The sequence below is a fragment of the Hyla sarda genome, chromosome 9 (assembly GCF_029499605.1).
Source record: "Hyla sarda isolate aHylSar1 chromosome 9, aHylSar1.hap1, whole genome shotgun sequence".
NCBI lineage: Eukaryota > Metazoa > Chordata > Amphibia > Anura > Hylidae > Hyla > Hyla sarda.
The window spans coordinates 125,750,614-125,771,022 of NC_079197.1; the positions used below are offsets into that span (position 1 = coordinate 125,750,614).

General features: G+C 46.4%; 1 protein-coding gene across 2 annotated transcripts in view; it reads right to left on the reverse strand.

The window, feature by feature from the left end:
• Positions 1-20,409, reverse strand: part of SLC9A6 (solute carrier family 9 member A6) — a 69,100-nt gene that overhangs the window by 39,165 nt on the left and 9,526 nt on the right. For both annotated transcript variants that reach the window (XM_056539657.1, XM_056539658.1), the window contains exons 2-3: positions 10,530-10,729; positions 1,972-2,049 (exon numbers count right to left, since the gene is read on the reverse strand). In XM_056539657.1, coding sequence (XP_056395632.1) covers positions 1,972-2,049; positions 10,530-10,729 — 278 coding nt within the window. The remainder of the gene's footprint in view (positions 1-1,971; positions 2,050-10,529; positions 10,730-20,409) is intronic.

The following is a 20,409-nucleotide window of genomic DNA, read 5'->3' on the forward strand; positions in this document are numbered from 1 at the left end:
GTGGGTCCCTAACGTCCCTAGCATAAAATGGCGTAGCACTGAGCGGCGACCACCACCGCCGCGACACCAGTGCCCACAGGGGGGAACGACCCACTGGCAGAGCAGCCCCAATGCCACTCAAACCAGTCTATGGGCCGCACCCTCCCGCAGACACGGCACCACGGCAGCAACGGACACCGCACAGCACCACACCAGTGTGAACAAGGTGTAATGGCTCACTTACCATACTCTCCCAGTCAGACTAGGAGGCTGCTAGGAAAGAAATGGCCCATGTGCAGCTAACTACTGCTTATATAGGGTTGGGCTGAGGGGGTGGGGAAGAGTGCAGCACATGTTAAAACAAAGAAAAAGTGTGGTGCTGTGCGGTGTCCGTTACTGCCGTGGCGCCGTGTCTGCGGGGGGGTGCGGCCCATAGACTGGTTTGAGTGGCATTGGGGCCGCTCTGCCAGTTGGGTCACTCCCCCCTGTGGGCATTGGTGTCGCGGCGGTGGTGGTCGCCGCTCGGTGCTGCGCCATTTTATGCTAGGGACGTTAGGGACCCACTCTAAATAGGTGGCCTTGACGTGGCGAGTGGGCTTGTACTTTTTGATCAAAAATGTATACTAACAACCTGTTAGTTTTTGATATTATGCTGAGAAGCAATCAGATCATTATACAAGATTGTAGATGTGCACCATGTCTGCTTTTCTACCCGAATTCATATATATATATATTTATCGGCGTATAAATCACATTTGTTAGGCTAAAAATTTTAGCCTAAAGTCTATCTGCGTGTTATACGCCGATAAGCCGCTGCAGTTCAATGATTTAAAGCGGGCGTCCAGAAACTGCCGGCGCCGCTGCCCCATTGCCTCCCCCATCCCCCTCGGTTTTTCTGACCCCGCAGAAGACCCCAGGAAAGGCAGGAGGAGAGAGGCCGTCGCTGCCCGCTTCTCTCCCCCTGCCTTTCCTGGGGTCTAGAGCCCTGCTGCCGCCGCTTCTCTCCCCCTAGCTATCGGCGCCGCTGCCCAATTGCCTGCGCCGCTGCCCCATTGCCCCCCCTATCCCCGGTTTTATGATTACCTGTTGCCGGGGCCGGGTCCGCACTTCTTCTGGCTCTGGTGTGGCGTCTATGCGTCGTTGCTATGCGCTGCGAGGCGCAATGACGAGTGGCGCAACATCACTCGTCGTTGCGTAATGCAGCGCATAGCAACGACGCATAGACGCCACACCAGAGCCAGAAGTAGCGGACCCGACCTCGGCAACAGGTAATCATAAAACCGGGGATGGGGGAGGCAATTGGGCAGCGGCGCAGGCAATTGGGCAGCGGCGCCGATAGCTAGGGGGAGAGAAGCGGCGGCAGCAGGGCTCTAGACCCCAGGAAAGGCAGGGGGAGAGAAGCGGCCAGCGATGGCCTCTCTCCCCCTGCCTTTCCTGGGGGCTTCTGCGGGGTCAGAAAGAGTGTATCGTGGTATACACATGCACCCTTATTTTACCAAGGATATTTGGGTAAAAAACTTTTTGAGGGTGCGTGTTATAGGACGGTGCGTGTTATACCCCGATAAATACAGTATATATATATATAAAATTATTATTATTTTTTTTGGGTGATCACTCTTCTAGCAACATTAAAAGACAAGGCAACTTTTTATATTTAGGACGGTTCACTTGCCAAAATGAGGCATGGCACACTTGGGCCTGTTCACACTATGGAGGAAATGGAGCGCAGATTGTACTTGCAGCTTCCTTCCATTGACTTCAATGGAAATTCCACTGCTCAGTTCACAGGCCAGAGAAGTGCCATTTGTCAAAAGGACGATGCTTATGTCCATGGCAAAGTGCCGATTCCAGAAAGTAAGCTGGAAATTGATAGGCATTTGCTTTAGAACCAAATGCCTCACAACAAACCCACAGTATATGACAGGGAGCTCACAGTCAGTTAGGGAAGTAGAGAAGTAAATCTAATGCTGGATGGCTGCTATAGATACTTACTCTTTTCAAGCTGTATCCTGCGTAAAATATAATTGGAGGAAGAAGAATATTGAAGAAAATTTCAGGGTCAAATGTAACCTGCAAGCAAAGAAAAAGAACACAGTTTAGAATTGATCTATTACAGGCTTGTTAAAAAACATATTAAAAGCACATGAATCCACGATTCCTACACGTCACCTATGGCCAATATGAAGCCTCTAAAATAAACAGCTCAAGGCACTGCCACTGCACTTAACACTGAAAATAAAATTACGCCTGGAGGAGCCTTAGGCTAAGAGGAGCTCACTCTTTAAAGGGTTACTCCGCTCCCCAGCGTCCGGAACATTGAGTTCCTGAACGCTGTGTGCGGGCTTCCGTGTTCACACCCGCCCATTCGTGACGCTGGGGAGCGGAGTAACCCTTTAAGCCAAACAAATGACAAATACAGAACCCAGGGCTCTGTCTTTAGTTGTTCACCATCTAAAATGTAACAATTATTGGTCTACAGAAAAAAAAAAAAGAAAATTTGTTGAAAAAGTGGCCAAAGAACACACCTATGTGGAGACCATAGAAACAAAACGAAACCCTTTATGGTAGGGATCAAAGGTTACACAATATGTCCGGTAGGTACGTCACACCAATGTCCAAATGCTACAGAGAAAAGAGTAGGTAGTAATGGGCCTATAGAAATACAATATATGTAAACTTCCCTGAAGAAAGGTCAGTTATGTCAAGGACCAATGTAGAATGCGAATCGGCAAGGCTCACGGTACCCTAGATCATGGGTATCAATCATAGAATAGACTCTAAATGGCAGGGCCCCGATATACCCTAAATGTCTCTCCAGATCCTGTCTACCACTGCAAGATTGCCATCCTAAATGCGATCCCGCATTAGAACCTCCCATAGATTTCTAAGAAAAGGAAGACACACCCCTGCTCAGCACATGTCCTCCTATCAACGTCTTCAAAAAACCTGTGTCATCTTAGATTATGACCCAAAAGTGAGATATCCTAAACCCACGTGAAGCTGTCAAAGTCTGGAGTGGGAACTAACGCTATAATAATAAGGGAGGATTTAGCCTGATTAGGTGTTTGACCTGACAAGCTTATGATGTAAGGTGTTTGTTCTCTTGTCCTCCAGGCTGCTAAAAGTCTGTCTCGAAGACCATACAATGTTGATGGTCCCTGTCCTAAAAAAGGAACAGAATAGAAGGAAGAAGAAGCTGATGAAGCTCCACTTGATGCCTCAGAGGTAGCCCCCTATCCCACCTGTTGTTGATGAGGTAGGTCTCTGGGTAGTATGGGGGCTTTATCGATTTTATTGGGAACAGGTGTTTTGCAGCTGTTTTTGGGGTTTCTGAACTCTTCAAGCTCCAGTAACCAAAATCTCTACATCAGAGGTTGATTGCTCCGTATCGGAGTTCCTTGGGTTTATATCAAGATGGTTATAAGCAGGGGTGTGGAATTTTTTTTTATAAAAAAACTACTTGTCCACGGGACTAAAATGGAGCAAAATCTACTTGTCCCTCATGACGATCCACTTGTCCGGGCCAATTTTCGCTTTTACGCTCTCATTTTTTCCTCCTCGCCCTATAATAACCATAACTACCTACTATAATGACACCTTTTAATTTTTCAATAACATATTCTCTGAACCAAAGAAAATATATAAATATATATATATATATATATATATATATATATATATATATATATATATATATATATTAAGGGAAGTGAAATTGAAATAGTAAAAGATCATTTAGCAGATTTGGTGGTTTTCTTTTCTGCGCCATTTACCTTGTGGTTGAGGTAACATGTTAGTTTTATACTTTAGGCCACCTGATTACAGCAATACCAGATTTGTATCGTTTACGTCATATTTTACTAATTCTGGACTAATTCTTTTTCTAATTTTTAATTGCCATTTGTAACCCCTGTAGCTTTATTTTTTTTCCCACATACCAGGCTGTATGAATGCTCATTTTTTGCGCCATAATCTGTTTTTTGTATCGGTACCATTTTGGTATAGATCTGACTTTTTAATCGCTTTTTTACTTATTTTTCTGGAATAATAAAAATTGTAAATCTGTGGTTTGGTATTTTTTTTTTTAACATTTACCGTACATATAGTTACATAGTTAGTACGGGCGAAAATAAGACATATGTCCAAGTTCAACCAGGGAATTGAAGGGTAGGGGTGTGGCACGATATTGGGGAAGGGATGAGATTTTATATTTCTTCATAAGCATTAATGTTATTTTGTTCCAGGAACGTATCTAACCCTGTTTTAAAGCTGTTAATTTTTCCTGCTGTGACCAGTTCCTGAGGTAGACTGTTCCATAAGTTCACAGTTCTCATGGTAAAGAAGGCGTGTCGCCCCTTGAGACTAAACTTTTTCTTCTCCAGACGGAGGGAGTGCCCCCTCGTCCTTTGGGGGGGGGGGGGTTTAACCTGGAACAGTTTTTCTCCATATTTTTTGTATGGGCCATTAATATACTTACCGTATTTATCGGGGTATACAACGCACCGGCCTATAACACGCACCCTCATTTTACCAAGGATATTTGGGTAAAAAAAGTTTTTTACCCAAATATCCATGATAAAATGAGGGTGCGTGTGTGCGCGTGTATACCCCGATATACCCCCAGGAAAGGCAGGGGGAGAGAGGCCGTCGCTGCCCGCTTCTCACCCCCTGCCTTTCCTGGGGTCTAGAGCGCTGCTGTCGGCCCTTTTCACCCCCTGGCTATCGGCGCCGCTGCCCGTTCTGTCCCCCTGACTATCGGTGCCGGCGCCGATAGCCAGGGGGAGAGAAGCGGCGCCGACAGCCAGGGGGAGAGAAGGGGCAGCGGCACCCATTGCCAGCGCCGCTGCCCCGTTGCCTCCCCCCATCCCCGGTGGCATAATCACCTGAGTCGGGTCTGCGCTGCTCCAGGCCTCCGTCGTGCGTCCCCAGCGTCCCGACGGAGGCCTGGAGCAGCGGAGCAGCGCGGACCCGACTCAGGTAATTATGCCACCGGGGATGGGGGGAGGCAACGGGGCAGCGGCGCCGGCAATGGGTGCCGCTGCCCCTTCTCTCCCCCTGGCTGTCGGCGCCGCTTCTCTCCCCCTGGCTATCGGCGCCGGCACAGATAGTCAGGGGGACAGAACGGGCAGCGGCGCCGATAACCAGGGGGTGAAAAGGGCCGACAGCAGCGCTCTAGACCCCAGGAAAGGCAGGGGGAGAGAAGCGGGCAGCGATGGCCTCTCTCCCCCTGCCTTTCCTGGGGGGGTATCGGCGTATAACATGCACACAGACTTTAGGCTAAAAATTTTAGCCTAAAAAGTGCGTGTTATACGCCGATAAATACGGTATATACCGTATTTATCGGGGTATACCACGCACCCTTATTTTACCAAGGATATTTGGGTAAAAAAAGTTTTTTACCCAAATATCCATGGTAAAATGAGGGTGCGTGTGTGCGCGTGTATACCCCGATACACCCCCAGGAAAGGCACCGGGAGAGAGGTCGTCACTGCCCGCTTCTCTCCCCCTGTCTGTCCTGGGGTCTAGAGCCCTGCTGCCAGCCCTTCTCTCCCCCTGGCTATCGGCGCCGCTGCCCGTTCTGTCCCCCTGACTATCGGTGCCGGCGCCCTATTGCCGGCGCCGATAGCCAGGGGGAGAGAAGCGGCGCCGACAGCCAGGGGGAGAGAAGGGGCAGCGGCACCCATTGCCGGCGCCGTTGCCCTGTTGCCTCCCCCCATCCCCGGTGGCATAATTACCTGTTGCCGGGGTCGGGTCCGCGCTGCTGCAGGCCTCCGGCGTGCGTCCCCTGCGTCGTTGCTATGCACGGCGCGGCGCACTGACGTCATGCGCCGCGCCGAGCAGCGCATAGCAACGACGCAGGGGACGCACGCCGGAGGCCTGCAGCAGCACGGACCCGACCCCGGCAACAGGCAATTATGCCACCGGGGATGGGGGGAGGCAACGGGGCAGCGGCACCAGCAATGGGTGCCGCTGCCCCTTCTCTCCCCCTGGCTGTCGGCGCCGCTTCTCTCCCCCTGGCTATCGGCGCCGGCAATGGGGCGCCGGCACCGATAGTCAGGGGGACAGAACGGGCAGCGGCGCCGATAGATAGGGGGAGAGAAGGGCCGGCAGCAGGGCTCTAGACCCCAGGACAGGCAGGGGGAGAGAAGCGGGCAGCGACGGCCTCTCTCCCCTGCCTTTCCTGGGGGTGTATTGGCGTATAACACGCACATAGACTTTAGGCAAAAAATTTTACGCCGATAAATACGGTACATTTATCATATCCCCCCTTAAACGTCTCTTCTCAAGACTAAACAATTGTAACTCCTTTAATCGCTCCTCATAGCTAAGATGTTCCATGCCCCATATTAGTTTAGTCGCTCGTCTCTGCACCCTTTCCAGCTCCACAGTGTCCCTTTTATGTACATGCGACCAAAACTGAACAGCATATTCCAGGTGAGGCCGTAGCAATGCTTTATAAAGGGGGAGTATTATGTCCCGGTCCCTCGAGTCCATGCCTCTTTTGATACATGACAATATCCTGCCGGCCTTGGAAGCAGCAGCCTGACATTGCATGCTATTCTGTACGAGATACATCATGTTATATTTTAATAGGTCGTACAATTACGCACGAAGCGATACCAAATATGTTTATTTTTATTATGTTCACATGTTTTTATATAGGAAAAGGGGGTGATTTGAACTTTTAACATGGAAGGGGTTAATGCAGCGGTCTTCAAACTGTGGCCCTCCAGATGTTGTAAAACTACAACTCCCAGCATGCCCGGACAGCCAACGGCTGTCCTGGCATGCTGGGAATTGTAGTTTTGTAACATCTGGAGGGCCACAGTTTGAAGACCACTGGGTTAATGTTTGTCTTTCAAACATTTATTAAAACTTTATTTTTTTTTTTTTTTTTTTTTTTTTTTTTTTTTACTTTACATTTTATTACACTTATATGAGGAATCATTAGATTCCTCAGACAGATGAATAGACTCTATTGAACTCTATTAATCTGTCTGCTCTGTGATCCATTGATAGAGCCTGGTCCAGCCAGGATCCATCAATGACAGAGCGGGACAGCAGGGAACAGAGGCAAGCCCTCCGGCTACCTCCATAGTGGATCGCCCCCCTGCGATCGCACTGGGGGGGGGGGGGGGGGGTGGGGGTAATCCACCCCACTAGCCCACCAGGGAGCATTCACATGTCAGCTTTGACAGCGGCGATCTAAAGGGTTAATAGCCGGCAATAGCATGCTGGCTATTAGCGGCGGCCCCCGGGGGCTGCAGAGTATGGAGCGGGCAGGAATCCCGAGCCCGATCTATACATACTGCAGAGCACCGCATACAGTCTCCCCGTGCAGATGCGCCTCCTCCCCTCAGCTCTCCGAAGCTACAGCTGGGGGGAGTGAAGGCAGAGGACGGATGTCTGCACGGGGAGCAAGAAGCCACGCCCCCTCATCTCCCCCCGCACGTCTGCAGAGCAAGAAGCCACGCCCCCTCATCTCTCCCCGCACGTCTGCAGAGCAGGGGAGAGAAGACATACACAGCTTCTCATCTCCCGTGCTCTGCCTCCGAGGACACAGGCTGCAGAGTATGGAGCGGGCAGGAGTCGGCAGCCCACTCCACACAGACTGCAGATCGCCGCCGCACTTGTCAGGTCCGGCCCTGCTTGCCCGAAGCCGGGCTAAGGGCCGGACAAATTCACCTGCCGGCGCCCAAAACTGCTTGTCCCAGGCGTCGGGCGATAGGAATTCCACATCCCTGGTTATAAGCCACCTTTTCTCTGAACTCAGGTCACGTAGGTACTGAAATCTGGATGATCTTGAAAGCTCAGCAATATGGTTGTCTGTTTATTAAGCTTTCTTTCGATTTCACTCAGATTTTTTAATTCTTCTCGATTAGAAGTTGCATAAACAGAAGTCAACTTTCGGTAGCTAACACTTCCCACTTATAAATTAAACGGGTACTTCGGTACATAAGTTCATATCCCCCATACACAGGATTGGGCACAAGCGTTTGTGAATGCAGGGGGTCCGGACACTGGGATCCCGCACGGGGCTCAGCACCCCCGATCTACTCATGCACTGAGCGACCTCCTCCCCGTGCATGGATTATTGTCGACCACCGTGCAGAGAGGTGGCTGACATGCCCCCTCCATGTTTCTCTATGAAATATAGGACATACAGCGTTCATGTACCTTTTTTCCATAGAGATACATAAAGGGGGGTGCCGGCTACTGCTTTGAGTCATGGTCGACAGTATTCCATGCACAGGGCGTGGTCGTTCCGTCCATTAGCAGAGCCACAGTGCCGAGCAGGAGATCGCAGCGAGTCCCAGCAGTTGGACCCCACGCGATCAGACATGTATCCCCTATCATGTGACTAGGTGATAAGAACTTATGTACCAGTGTTCCCCTTTAAGTCTCTAGACTGTACTCTCTGGGTTGGTCTGATGTTTATTCTTTGTCCCTTAGGGACTATTTTGTCGGACGTGTAGGTGGTCAGGGACTGGGGTTCCCACCAGGACTTTATCTTCTCTTTATGTAGATTATATGGTTCACTGAATGCGTTTTTTTTTAGGTTATATGGGTTACGGAGATAAATGATTCTACAAAGACTTCTCAGTATTCAGATAGTCATGTGTCTTTATTTCCGGCATGTAGTAAAAAAATAAATAAAAAAACAGCCATTCCTCTGAGATATTAAACAGGAGTAAATCAACAAATGCTAAATCGATGTAACAGATATTTCCACTACCAGGTTGGATATGGGGTAGACATAGAGAACTTGGCAAATCAGAAGAAAATCGAGTTGTTCACTTTTTGAGATTTAACTTTTATTGGTCTACAGTAAAAAAATAACAAAATTAAGACTTGATGGGGGGGAATAGTGCCGCATGCAAGGACAGATACCAAGACCAACTGAACCCCAATTTAAATGGGTACTCCACTGGGGGGTAAATCAACTGGTGCCAGAAAGTTAAACAGATTTGTAAATTACTTCTATTGAAAAATCTTAATCCTCCCAGTACTTATTAGCGGCTGTATACTACAGAGGAAGTTCTTTTCTCTTTTAATTTCCTTTCTGTCTGACCACAGTGCTCTCTGCTGACACCTGTCCATGTCAGGAACTGTCCAGAGCAAGAGAGGTTTTCTATGGGGATTTGCTCCTACTCTGGACCATTCCTAAAACAGACAGAGGTGTCAGCAGAGGGCACTGTGGTCAGACAGAAAGGAAATTCAAAAAGAAAAGAACTTCCTGTGGAGCATAAAGCAGCTGATATGTACTGGAAGGATTAAGATTTTTAAATAGAAGAAATTTACCAATCTGTTTAACGTTCTGGCACCAGTTGATTTAAAAAAAAAAAATTCCATTGGGGTCTGCTGGGAGGCATGGACTGCCATAATATGATAACCCCAGCCCCAGATGTGAACAGAGCTTATTCCTTATATGAAATTCAGGAAAGAAGGATGACAATTGGCCACAGCTTGTCATCCATGTGTTGTGAATGGCAAGCAAACAAAGCATGCATTACTTGAAATCCCTGCCGTTCAGGGCTCCAAGAAAGTGACAACCACTAAGATGTGCTAATAGCTTTACATGCTCAAGCAATGACTTACTGCAGTGGTCTCCAGATGACGCAAAACTACGACTCCCAGCATGCCCGGACAGCCGTTGGCTGTCCGGGCATGCTGGGAGTCGTAGTTTTGCTAAATCGGCTGATTTAGGCTGGGTCCACACTACGTTTTGTCCCATACGGGAGCGCATACGGCAGGAGGGAGCTAAAACCTCGCGCTCCCGTATGTGACCGTATGCGCTCCCGTATGCCATTCACTTCAATGAGCCGACCGGAGTGAAACGTTCGGTCCGGTCGGCTCATTTTTGCGCCGTATGCGCTTTTACAACCGGACCTAAAACCGTGGTTGACCACAGTTTTAGGTCCGGTTGTAAAAGCGCATACGGCGCAAAAATGAGCCGACCGGACCGAACGTTTCACTCCGGTCGGCTCATTGAAGTGAATGGCATACGGGAACGCATACGGTCACATACGGGAGCGCGAGGTTTTAGCTCCCCCCTGCCGTATGCGCTCCCGTATGGGACAAAACGTAGTGTGGACCCAGCCTAACTGGGCATAAACATGAAGACTTGTGTAGCAGCTGCATTGTTAGCCATATTGTATATTTCCATGTCTAATAATCGCATTTTGTAATAGTAATAGTGTCTAGCCTTTTAATATTTTACAGGAAATGTTATTCAATTTGAAACTAGGCATGTTCCAGCAACATATAAACACCGCACTCTACTCTGTATATCTCTATCACGTATGCGAGTTATGTGGCCGAGTTCCTGTCAGAGTCCTCTCTGAGCAGGCTGCAGCCAGAGCGAGCTTGTCTAGGAACTCAATCACCTCTCTGGCATTGCTCAAGCAGGCACAAACAAGGCTGTAAAGCTGATAACGCCACTTGATAGCCCTGCAGCTGAGGTTATGACTTTCGTATTGCACCATTACATCATAAGACGACTTCGTGTACAAATAAGCGTGTCGTTTTAGGAATGTCGAGATCCTCACCTTCCTGAGCATTTCATTGTCTTGCACATTGTTGACCTCCTGGGCGCTGATTTCCCCTTTAAGGGTGTACTCGTAGACCGAGCCACTGACGTTCACCAGCAGCGTGGCCGGAGTCACCTGTTGTTCGCAGCTTATGGTTATGTTGTTTACATCACTCGGTATGTGCACTCCGTATCGCAACACCACACCGACGATAACACCTGGAAAACACGAACAGGACTGATTATAGACCAGGCTTTTAGGCCTCTAAATTAGATATGCTCCGATACTGGACATTTGAACCTGCACTTGGGTCCCCGATTCCTGCAGATCAGTAGGCAGAGACATGGTTTCCCCCAATAGATCCATAAAAAAAATAAACCCTCTCTCCTACGCCCCCACTCTGAGGCTTCTTTATCCAAAGTGGTGCAGGACAACCGAGCAATCATGCAGGACCATGGAACAGACACTGTCCTTGATGGGATGTGCTGTGTTCCCCCTGCTGGCCTATGAAAAATACTTAGCCGCATTGTAGAATTTTAAAAACCCCGCCGAGAGCCCTGAATGGCCATTCAGAGCTCCCGGCGGGGGTATTTGAATAAAGTTCTTAACGTGAAAACATACATTGCTGGCCGCTCCCGCTTCCCTGGTAAATAACTTATGATCGCAGCGGGTCTCAGAAGTGAGACCCGGTGGGATTAATCCCTCAAGCCCCCGTACTACAACCCCCATCATGTAACAGACCCTGTTCCATGATGGGGGGGGGGTTGTAGTACAAGCACTACTGTAGCCTCCCCAGCCACCTGCAGCCTGGGGGAACTAACACTCCCATCATAGAAAAGAGTCTGTTCCACGATGGAAGAAGTAGTCCCACAGGACTGCAGGAGTCCCAGGCGGCTGCAGAGTAAAGTTGCAAAAACGGTTGAGAACCATGCACAAAATCGGGGTTGACCAAGATTTTGTGCTGCACAGGAAAAATTTAAAAAAAAATAAAATAAAATAAAAAAAAACACTAAACCGTAGAGGTACAAAAACCTACACAATCGGATACATCTAGTTGTGTACGTTTTTGTATGGAAGGTCAATATATATGGCTTTCAAACCGAAAACATATACTGCACCTGTAAAGCAAAATCATGATGTGAATGCACCCGCAATAATGCATGCATCATTCCTAACGCATATGTGACATATATATAACACCAGTAGAAACAGTCCGCAGACCCTGCCCACCAGACAGGCCATCTGAGGACCTCTGAGAAGGAGGTGAAGAAATGGCCCTTGGTTGTTGGGTTAATGGTATTTTATAAAATTAATTACTTCCGGTCCTCGAGGAGGCTTGCTTCAAAAGGAAAAAACCTGTAAACCATGTAAATGAATTATGAAGAGTAGAGGCATAATTTGGTATCTAAAACTGAAACAAAACATGTCTCCAAGGCTCCTTTCACAATGCCGTCGGGACCAGTCACTAACGGGTCGTCAGGCTCTATTTTAGTTTTTTGGCCGAAAACGGGCCAGTTATCTGATGGGTTCCAGCGGGTGCAGACAAGTCCCGATGGACCCCACTATGATGGGGTTGCGACGGACCCGATGTTTTATAGCGGCGAGTAGCGGGAGAAAATTTGTGTAAGCACAAATTTGTCTAGCGTTATTCGCGATCCTAAAATAACGGGTTTCACACTGCGGGAGACAAATGGTAATGTGAAAGTAGCCTAAGCTGTAAATAGGACTGTCTGCAGATTGACTACCAAGGAGTGCAGAGAAGAGGATGAATGTTTATGTTTAGTCATCAGAAATTCATCCATTGAGATCTACTAGACAAAATCACAATGGGGAATTTATCAACTAACGTGTACCTAGAAAATTGTGTGTGCAGTGTGTTTTTATTTTACACTATTTTTAGGTTGTCTGTGCTGTCTTTTTTTTGTCTTCTTGTTGTGTGCAGGGAGTGTGGTAAGGAATGTGTGTGAGCTTTTTACCCTTGTTTGCACTATCCGGGGGCTTCCTGTTGGGATCGACCGATATCGTTTTTTTAGGGCCGATACGATAATCGGTGCAGGTTAGGGCCGATAACTTATAACGATATTCCGGTATTAGTTATCGGCTATTTATCCCCCCCGCGACACCACTGCAGATCATTGATTTAAAGCGGGCGCTTTAAATCAATGAACTGCAGCGGCTTTTGCGGTGCCATAGACTGCCGCCGCCACCTGCTTCTCTCCCCCTGCCTGTCCGGGGATCCTGAGTCCTATCACCTACACACAGCTGTCACTGTGTGCACGTACGGTAACGTTGCGTCTCGTCACGTCACGTCACTTGTCATTGCGCACAGCATAACACAGGACGCAGCAGGAGCCAGAAGTAGCGTGGACCCCGGGAACAGGTAATTATAAAACCGGGGAAGGGGGAAGCAATGGGGCCGGGACGGGGCGGTGCAGTGGGGGGTGCGACACGGTGCAGTGGGTCGTGGGGGGGGAGGTCACGGTGCAGTTGGGGCGGTGTGGGGGGCAGGGCATTATCGGATTATCGGCAAGGTAATTGCCGATACCGATAATGCCCAAAATCGGGATTATCGGCCGATAATATCGGCCAAACCGATGATAGGACGATCCCTAGCTTCCTGTCATTTGCGCAAATTTGTGAAGTGACTACACACTTGCCCGGCAAAAATCTGCGCTACTAATAAGTTCAGGAAAAGATCACTTTTAGGGTACGGTCACATGGGCGAATTACCTCCGAAATTCCGCAGCAAATTTTCAGCGGAAAATACGCAGCAGATTTTGCTGCCAATGACTTCAATGGGTCCAACGGAAAGTCTGCAAATCTGCATCTACTGCGGATTTTCTGCTGCCCCATAGAAGCAAAATCCGCAGGTAATCTGCCCGTGTGAAAGAACCCTTAGCTTCCACAAATTATGTTTTACAGAGTTTTTTATCCCCTTTCTTGTGAAAAAAATAAAAATAAAAGTTCTGGTTGTAAGTGTATACAGTGGGGATCAAAAATTTGGGCACCCCAGGTAAAAATTTGTATTAATGTGCATAAAGAAGCCAAGGAAAGATGGAAAAATATCCAAAAGGCATCAAATTACAGATTAGACATTCTTATAATATGGCAACAAAAGTTAGATTTTATTTCCATCATTTACACTTTCAAAATAACAGAAAACAAAAAAATGGCGTCTGCAAAAGTTTGGGCACCCTGCAGAATTTATAGCAGGCACTGCCCCCTTTGCAAAGCTGAGACCTGCCAGTGTCATGGATTGTTCTCAATCATCATCTGGGACGACCAGGTGATGTCAATCTCAAAGGTTTTAAATGCCCAGACTCATCTGACCTTGCCCCAACAATCAGCACCATGGGTTCTTCTAAGCAGTTGTCTAGAAATCTGAAACTGAAAATAGTTGACGCTCACAAAGCTGGAGAAGGCTAGAAGAAGATAGCAAAACGTTTTCAGATGTCAATATCTTCTGTTCAGAATGTATTTAAGAAATGGCAGTCATCAGGAACAGTGGAAGTTAAAACAAGATCTGGAAGACCAAGAAAAATATCAGACAGAACAGCTCGCAGGATTGTGAGAAAAACCAATTCAAAATCCACATTTGACTGCACAATCCCTCCAGAAAGATCTGGCAGACACTGGAGTTGTGGTACACTATTCCACTATACAGAGATACAAATATGGTCTTCATGGAAGAGTCATCAGAAGAAAACCTTTTCTACGTCCTCACCACAAAAATCTGCGTTTGAACTTTGCAAATGAACATATAGACAAGCCTGATGCATTTTGGAAACAAGTTCTGTGGACCGATGAGGTTAAAATTGAACTTTTTGGCCGGAATGAGCAAAGGTACGTTTGGAGAAGAAGGGGAACAGAAGTTAATGAAAAGAACCTCTGCCCAACTGTTAAGCATGGGGGTGGATCAATCATGCTTTGGGGTTGTATTGCAGCCAGTGGCACAGGGAACATCTCACGAGTAGAAGGAAAAATGGATTCAATAAAATTTCAGCAAATATTGGATGCTAACTTGATGCCATTTGTGAAAAAGCTGAAGTTAAAGAGAGGATGGCTTCTACAAATGGATAATGATCCTAAACACACCTCTAAATTCAAGGGGGATTACATCAAGAGGCATAAACTGAAGGCTTTGCCATGGCCTTCACAATCTCCTGACCTCAACATAATTGAAAATCTATGGATAGACCTTAAAAGAGCAGTGCGTGACAGACAGCCCAGAAATCTCAAAGAACTGGAAGACTTTTGTAAGGAAGAATGGGCAAAGATACCTCAAACAACAATTGAAAGACTCTTGGCTGGCTACAAAAAGCGTTTACAAGCTGTGACACTTGCCAAAGGGGGCAGTACAAGATATTAACTCTGCAGGGTGCCAAAACTTTTGCAGACGCAATTTTTTTGTTTTCTGTTATTTTGAAAGTGTAAATGATGGAAATAAAATATAACTTTTGTTGACATATTTTAAGAATGTCTAATCTGTAATTTGATGCCTTTTGGAGATTTTTCCATCTTTCCTTGGCTACTTTATGTACATATTAATACAAATTTTTACCTGGGGTGCCCAAACTTTTGATCCCCACTGTACATAAGTGTATACACTTTGGGTGAGATTTTTGTGGGTTATTGGCAGCTTTTCCACCCAGTTTGTGGAGTCCTTTGTGATAATCTTTTTATTTTATTTATTTATTTATTTTTTTACTTGGGGTTTTGCACATTATTCATGAGAAATCCTTGCATCGGGTGATCAAAAATTCACATGATCCAATTCACTTCAGTGGAACAAAGACGACTGCGCTCACCACTATTTCTTTATTTGAAGGAGTCAGATCACAGAACGTGGGCAATAGGACGGGAGCCAATGATACTCTCCAACGTGACCGGTAAAAATTCACATTACTGGTAATCAAAAAACCCTACTGAAAAACACGTGTACAAGTGGCTATTTCTGAAGAAAAACTATAAACCGCAAAATACAACACTACAATTTGTTGCGATTATTATTCATGCTGGGAGTTGTAGTTTTGCAGCAGCTGGAGGCCCCTTAGTTGGGAAACACTGAGCTAAACCAACAACAGAAAGCACAGGACTGAAAATCTGGTACTATATCAATGTGAATGTATAGAGGGTAGGGACAGGAGGGTACGAGAATGAAAGAAGAAAGGGAGGTCAGCAATGGCTTTAATATGGCACCAATGTACAAATATAGGGGGGGACCTTTATGACAACCTGTGCAGAGGAAAAGTGCAGCAGTTGCCCATAAAAACCTTCTTTAATTTTTCAGAGGACCAAGCCCATTATGACCTTAAAGGGGTATTCCAGGAAAAAATATTTTTATATCTATGAACTGGCTCCAGAAAGTTAAGCAGATTTGTAAATTACTTCTATTAAAAAATCTTAATCCTTTCAGTACTTATGAGCTTCTGAAGTTAAGGTTGTTCTTTTCTGTCTAAGTGCTCTCTGATGACACCTGTCTCGGGAAACGCCCAGTTTAGAAGAGGTTTGCTATGGGGATTTGCTTCTAAACTGGGTGTTTCCCGAGACAGGTGTCATCAGAGAGCACTTAGACAGAAAAGAACAACCTTAACTTCAGAAGCTCATAAGTACTGAAAGGATTAAGATTTTTTAATAGAAGTAATTTACAAATCTGTTTAACTTTCTGGAGCCAGTTGATATATAAAAAAAAGTTTTTTCCTGGAATACCCCTTTAACCCCTTAAGGACACATGACGTACTGGAACGTCATGTGTCCACTCCCGATCTATAACGCGGGGCCACGGCGTGGCCCCGCGTCATAGCGGTTCGGGCCCGGCCTCTAACAACGGCCGGGACCCGTGGCTAATAGCGCGCGGCATTGATCGCTGTGCCGCGCGCTATTAACCCTTTAGACGCGGCGTTCAAAGTTGAACGCCGCGTCTAAAGTGAAACCGAAAGCATGCCGGCTAGCTCAGTGGGCTGTTCGGGATAGCCGCGGTGAAATCGCGGCATCCCGAACAGCTGACAGGACAGCGGGAGGGCCCCTACCTGCCTCCTCGCTGTCCGATCGCCGAATGACTGCTCAGTGCCTGAGATCCAGGCATGAGCAGTCATGCGGCAGAATCATCGATCACTGGTTTCTTATGAGAAACCAGTGATCAATGTAAAAGATCAGTGTGTGCAGTGTTATAGGTCCCTATGGGACCTATAACACTGCAAAAAAAAAGTGCAAAAAAAAAGTGAATAATCATCATTTAACCCCTTCCCTATTAAAAGTTTGAATCACCCCCCTTTTCCCATAAAAGAAAAAACACAGTGTAAATAAAAATAAAAATAAACATAAATGGTATCGCCGCGTGCGGAAATGTCCGAATTATAAAAATATATCGTTAATTAAACCGCACGGTCAATGGCGTGCGCGCAAAAAAATTCCAAAGTCCAAAATAGTGCATTTTTGGTCACTTTCTATATCATGAAAAAATGAATAAAAAGCGATCAATAAGTCCTATCAATGCAAAAATGATACCGTTAAAAACTTCAGATCACGGCGCAAAAAATGAGCCCTCATACCGCCCCATACACGGAAAAATAAAAAAGTTATAGGGGTCAGAAGATGACAATTTTAAACGTATAAATTTTTCTGCATGAAGTTATGATTTTTTCCAGAAGTGCGACAAATTCAAACCTGTATAAGTAGGGTATCATTTTAATCATATGGACCTACAGAATAAAGGTAAGGTGTCATTTTTACCGAAAAATTTACTACGTAGAAACGGAAGCCCCCAAAAGTTACAAAATGGCGTTTTTTTTTTCAATTTTGTCTCACAATGATTTTTTTTCCCGTTTCACCGTAGATTTTTGGGCACAATGACTGACGTCATTACAAAGTAGAATTGGTGCCGCAAAAAATAAGACATAATAGGGATTTTTAGGTGCAAAATTGAAAGAGTTATGATTTTTTAAAGGCAAGGAGCAAAAAACGAAAATGCAAAAACGGAAAAACCCCCGGTCCTTAAGGGGTAAATGACCAGAGCATTTTTTTGCACATCTGACCACTGTCCCTTTAAGCATTAATAACTCTGGGATGCTTTTACTTATGAATTTGATTCTGAGACTGTTTTTCTTTCTTTTTTTTTTTTTTGTGTGTGACATATTCTACTTTAACATAGTGGTAAATTTTTGTCGATAGTTGCATCATTTCTTGGTGAAAAATTCCAAAATTCATGAACTAACTTTGAAGCTCTCTGCTTGTAAGGAAAATAGATATTCCAAATAAATGATATACAGTGGTCCCTCAACATATGATGGTAATTTGTTCCAAATGGACCATCGTTTGTTGAAACCATCGTATGTTGAGGGATCCGTGCAATGTTAAATATAGAAGGTTATACTCACCCGTCCCCGCTGCCCTGGATGTTGCTGTCCATCGCTGTCACCGCGTCCCCGCCGCTCCGAAACGTCTCTGTTGCCTGGGATCGTCGTTCCTCATCGCCGCCATTACGTCACTACGCACGCCGCTCCTATTGGATGACGGGACGGTGTGCGCGGTGACGTGATGACGCCGATGGAGGGCGACGGCGATGCAGGGGATCCCGAAGAAGACGCCCTGGAGCGCCACGGACAGGTGAGTGACCATCACCGGAGCTTACGGGGCACCATAAACGGCTATCCGGTGGCAGCTGAAGCAGTCTGCGCTGCCGGATAGCCGTTTATGCGATGGCCCCGACATACAAAAGCATCGTATGTTGATGCTGCCTTCAACATGCGATGGCCTCTGTTGAAATTATGGTATGTCAGGGCCATCGTAGGTCGGGGGATCACTGTATTGATTCACAAATAGAATATGTCTACTCTATGTTTGCATCATAAAAGTGACATGTTTTTACTTTTGGAAGACATCAGATGGCTTCAAAGTTCAGCAGCAATTTTCCAATTTTTCACAACATTTTCAAAATCTGAATTTTTCAGGTACCAGTTCAGTTTTGAAGTGGATTTGAAGGGCCTTCTTTTTAGAAATAACCTATAAATTACCCCATTATAAAAACTGCACCCCCCAAAGTATACAAAATTACATTCATAAAGTTTGTTAACCCTTTAGGTGTTTCACAGGAATAGCAGCAAAGTGGAGAAAATTCAAAATCTACATTTTTTACACTCGCATGTTCTTGTAGACCCAGTTTTTGAATTTTTACAAGGGGTAATAGGAGAAAAAGCCCCCCAAAATGTGTAACCCAATTTCTCTCGAGTAAGGAACGTAAAGTGCTCTGCTCAGAAGAGGAGGAGCGCCATTGAGCTTTTGGAGAGAGAATTTGTTTGGAATGGAAGTCCGTGCGTTTACAAAGCCCCCGTGGTGCCAAAACAGTGGACCCCCCCCCCCCCACATGGTGACCTCATTTTGGAAACTACACCCCTCATGGAATTGTAAGAGTAAAATGGAAATGCAGTCTTGGAGACACTGCTCAGGGTGGTCCACAATGAAGCGGACACAGGCTGGCACAGGACAATAAATATTTTATTGGGAAATATGGACAACGTGTTTTGGCACTCAAAGGTGCCTTCTTCAGGTCCAATATGGTAGTACACTTTTTGGAATGGGTACCTTTAAAAGTGTGCTGGTTGGGAATCAGAACAGTGGACTCCCCCCCCCCCCCCCCCACATGTGACCCCATTTTGGAAACTACACCCCCTCATGGAATGTAATAAGGGGTATAGTGAGCATATACACTAGGGGTGTGAATCGCCAAGAATTTGGCGATTCGATTCGAATCGCGATACCAGTGTGGCGATTCGATATATCGCGATATATCGCGATACCGTCTAGGTGACGATACATCGCGATATATCGCCCACCTGGGAGCATTCATAGATCCCAATAGACGCCGCTGTCAGCTTTGACAGCGGCGATCTAGTACTCCGGTGCTCACTTTTCTCATGTTATCCCGTCCGGGCTGCAAAATAAAATAAAACGCACTTTATCTTACCTGCCAACGAGCCCGCGGAGCTCCGGTACAGTCCGGTACAGGTGTTCGGTCCCCGGGCTGTATTCTTCTTACTTCCTGTTAGTCCGGCACGTCACATGGAGCTTCAGCCTATCACCAGCCGCAGCGATGTCCCGCCTCCGCTGGTGATAGGCTGAAGCTCCATGTGACGTGCCGGACTAACAGGAAGTAAGAAGAATACAGCCCGGGGACCGAACACCTGTACCGGACTGTACCGGAGCTCCGCGGGCTCGTTGGCAGGTAAGATAAAGTGCGTTTTATTAAAAATTCCACATCCCTAAAAGAATCGATTCAAAAATATTTTGAATCGATTCTGTATCGGCAAATGAAAAATCGCGATTATCGCGAGAATCGATTTTTTCTTACATCCCTAATATACACCCCACTGGCGATTGGCAGAGTTTTGGAACAATGAGCTGTGCAAATGAAAAATAAAATGTTTCATTTTCATGGACCACTGTTCAAAAATGTCAGACATTTGTGAGGTGTAAGTGCTCACTGCCCATTGTAACATTCCGTGAGGGGTGTAGTTTCCAAATTGGGGTCACATGTGGGGGGGGGGCACCATGGGACCCGGTGAGTGTCAGGTACCGGTATTCCCACGGGGATACAGGTACGCCGTGTGTCCTTAAGGAGTTAAAAATGAAAGAAGTGATCTGACTTGTTGCCATGGGCAACTGGTCCACTTTTCCTCTTTACAGAATATACAATGACTTTCTATGTGTTTTTGTTCATCTGAGCAGTGATAAATATATAGAGATCACATCTCCCCTTTCTGACAGACAGAGGAGCCTCCTGACATCACTGAGCTGCATGTTCTATTGATCTGTTTCTCCAAGAACTTGTACAAGGCATCAGCCCAACTTGGCATCACCAAGATCTATAATACACCCAGATATACAGTATTAGAAGGCCTGG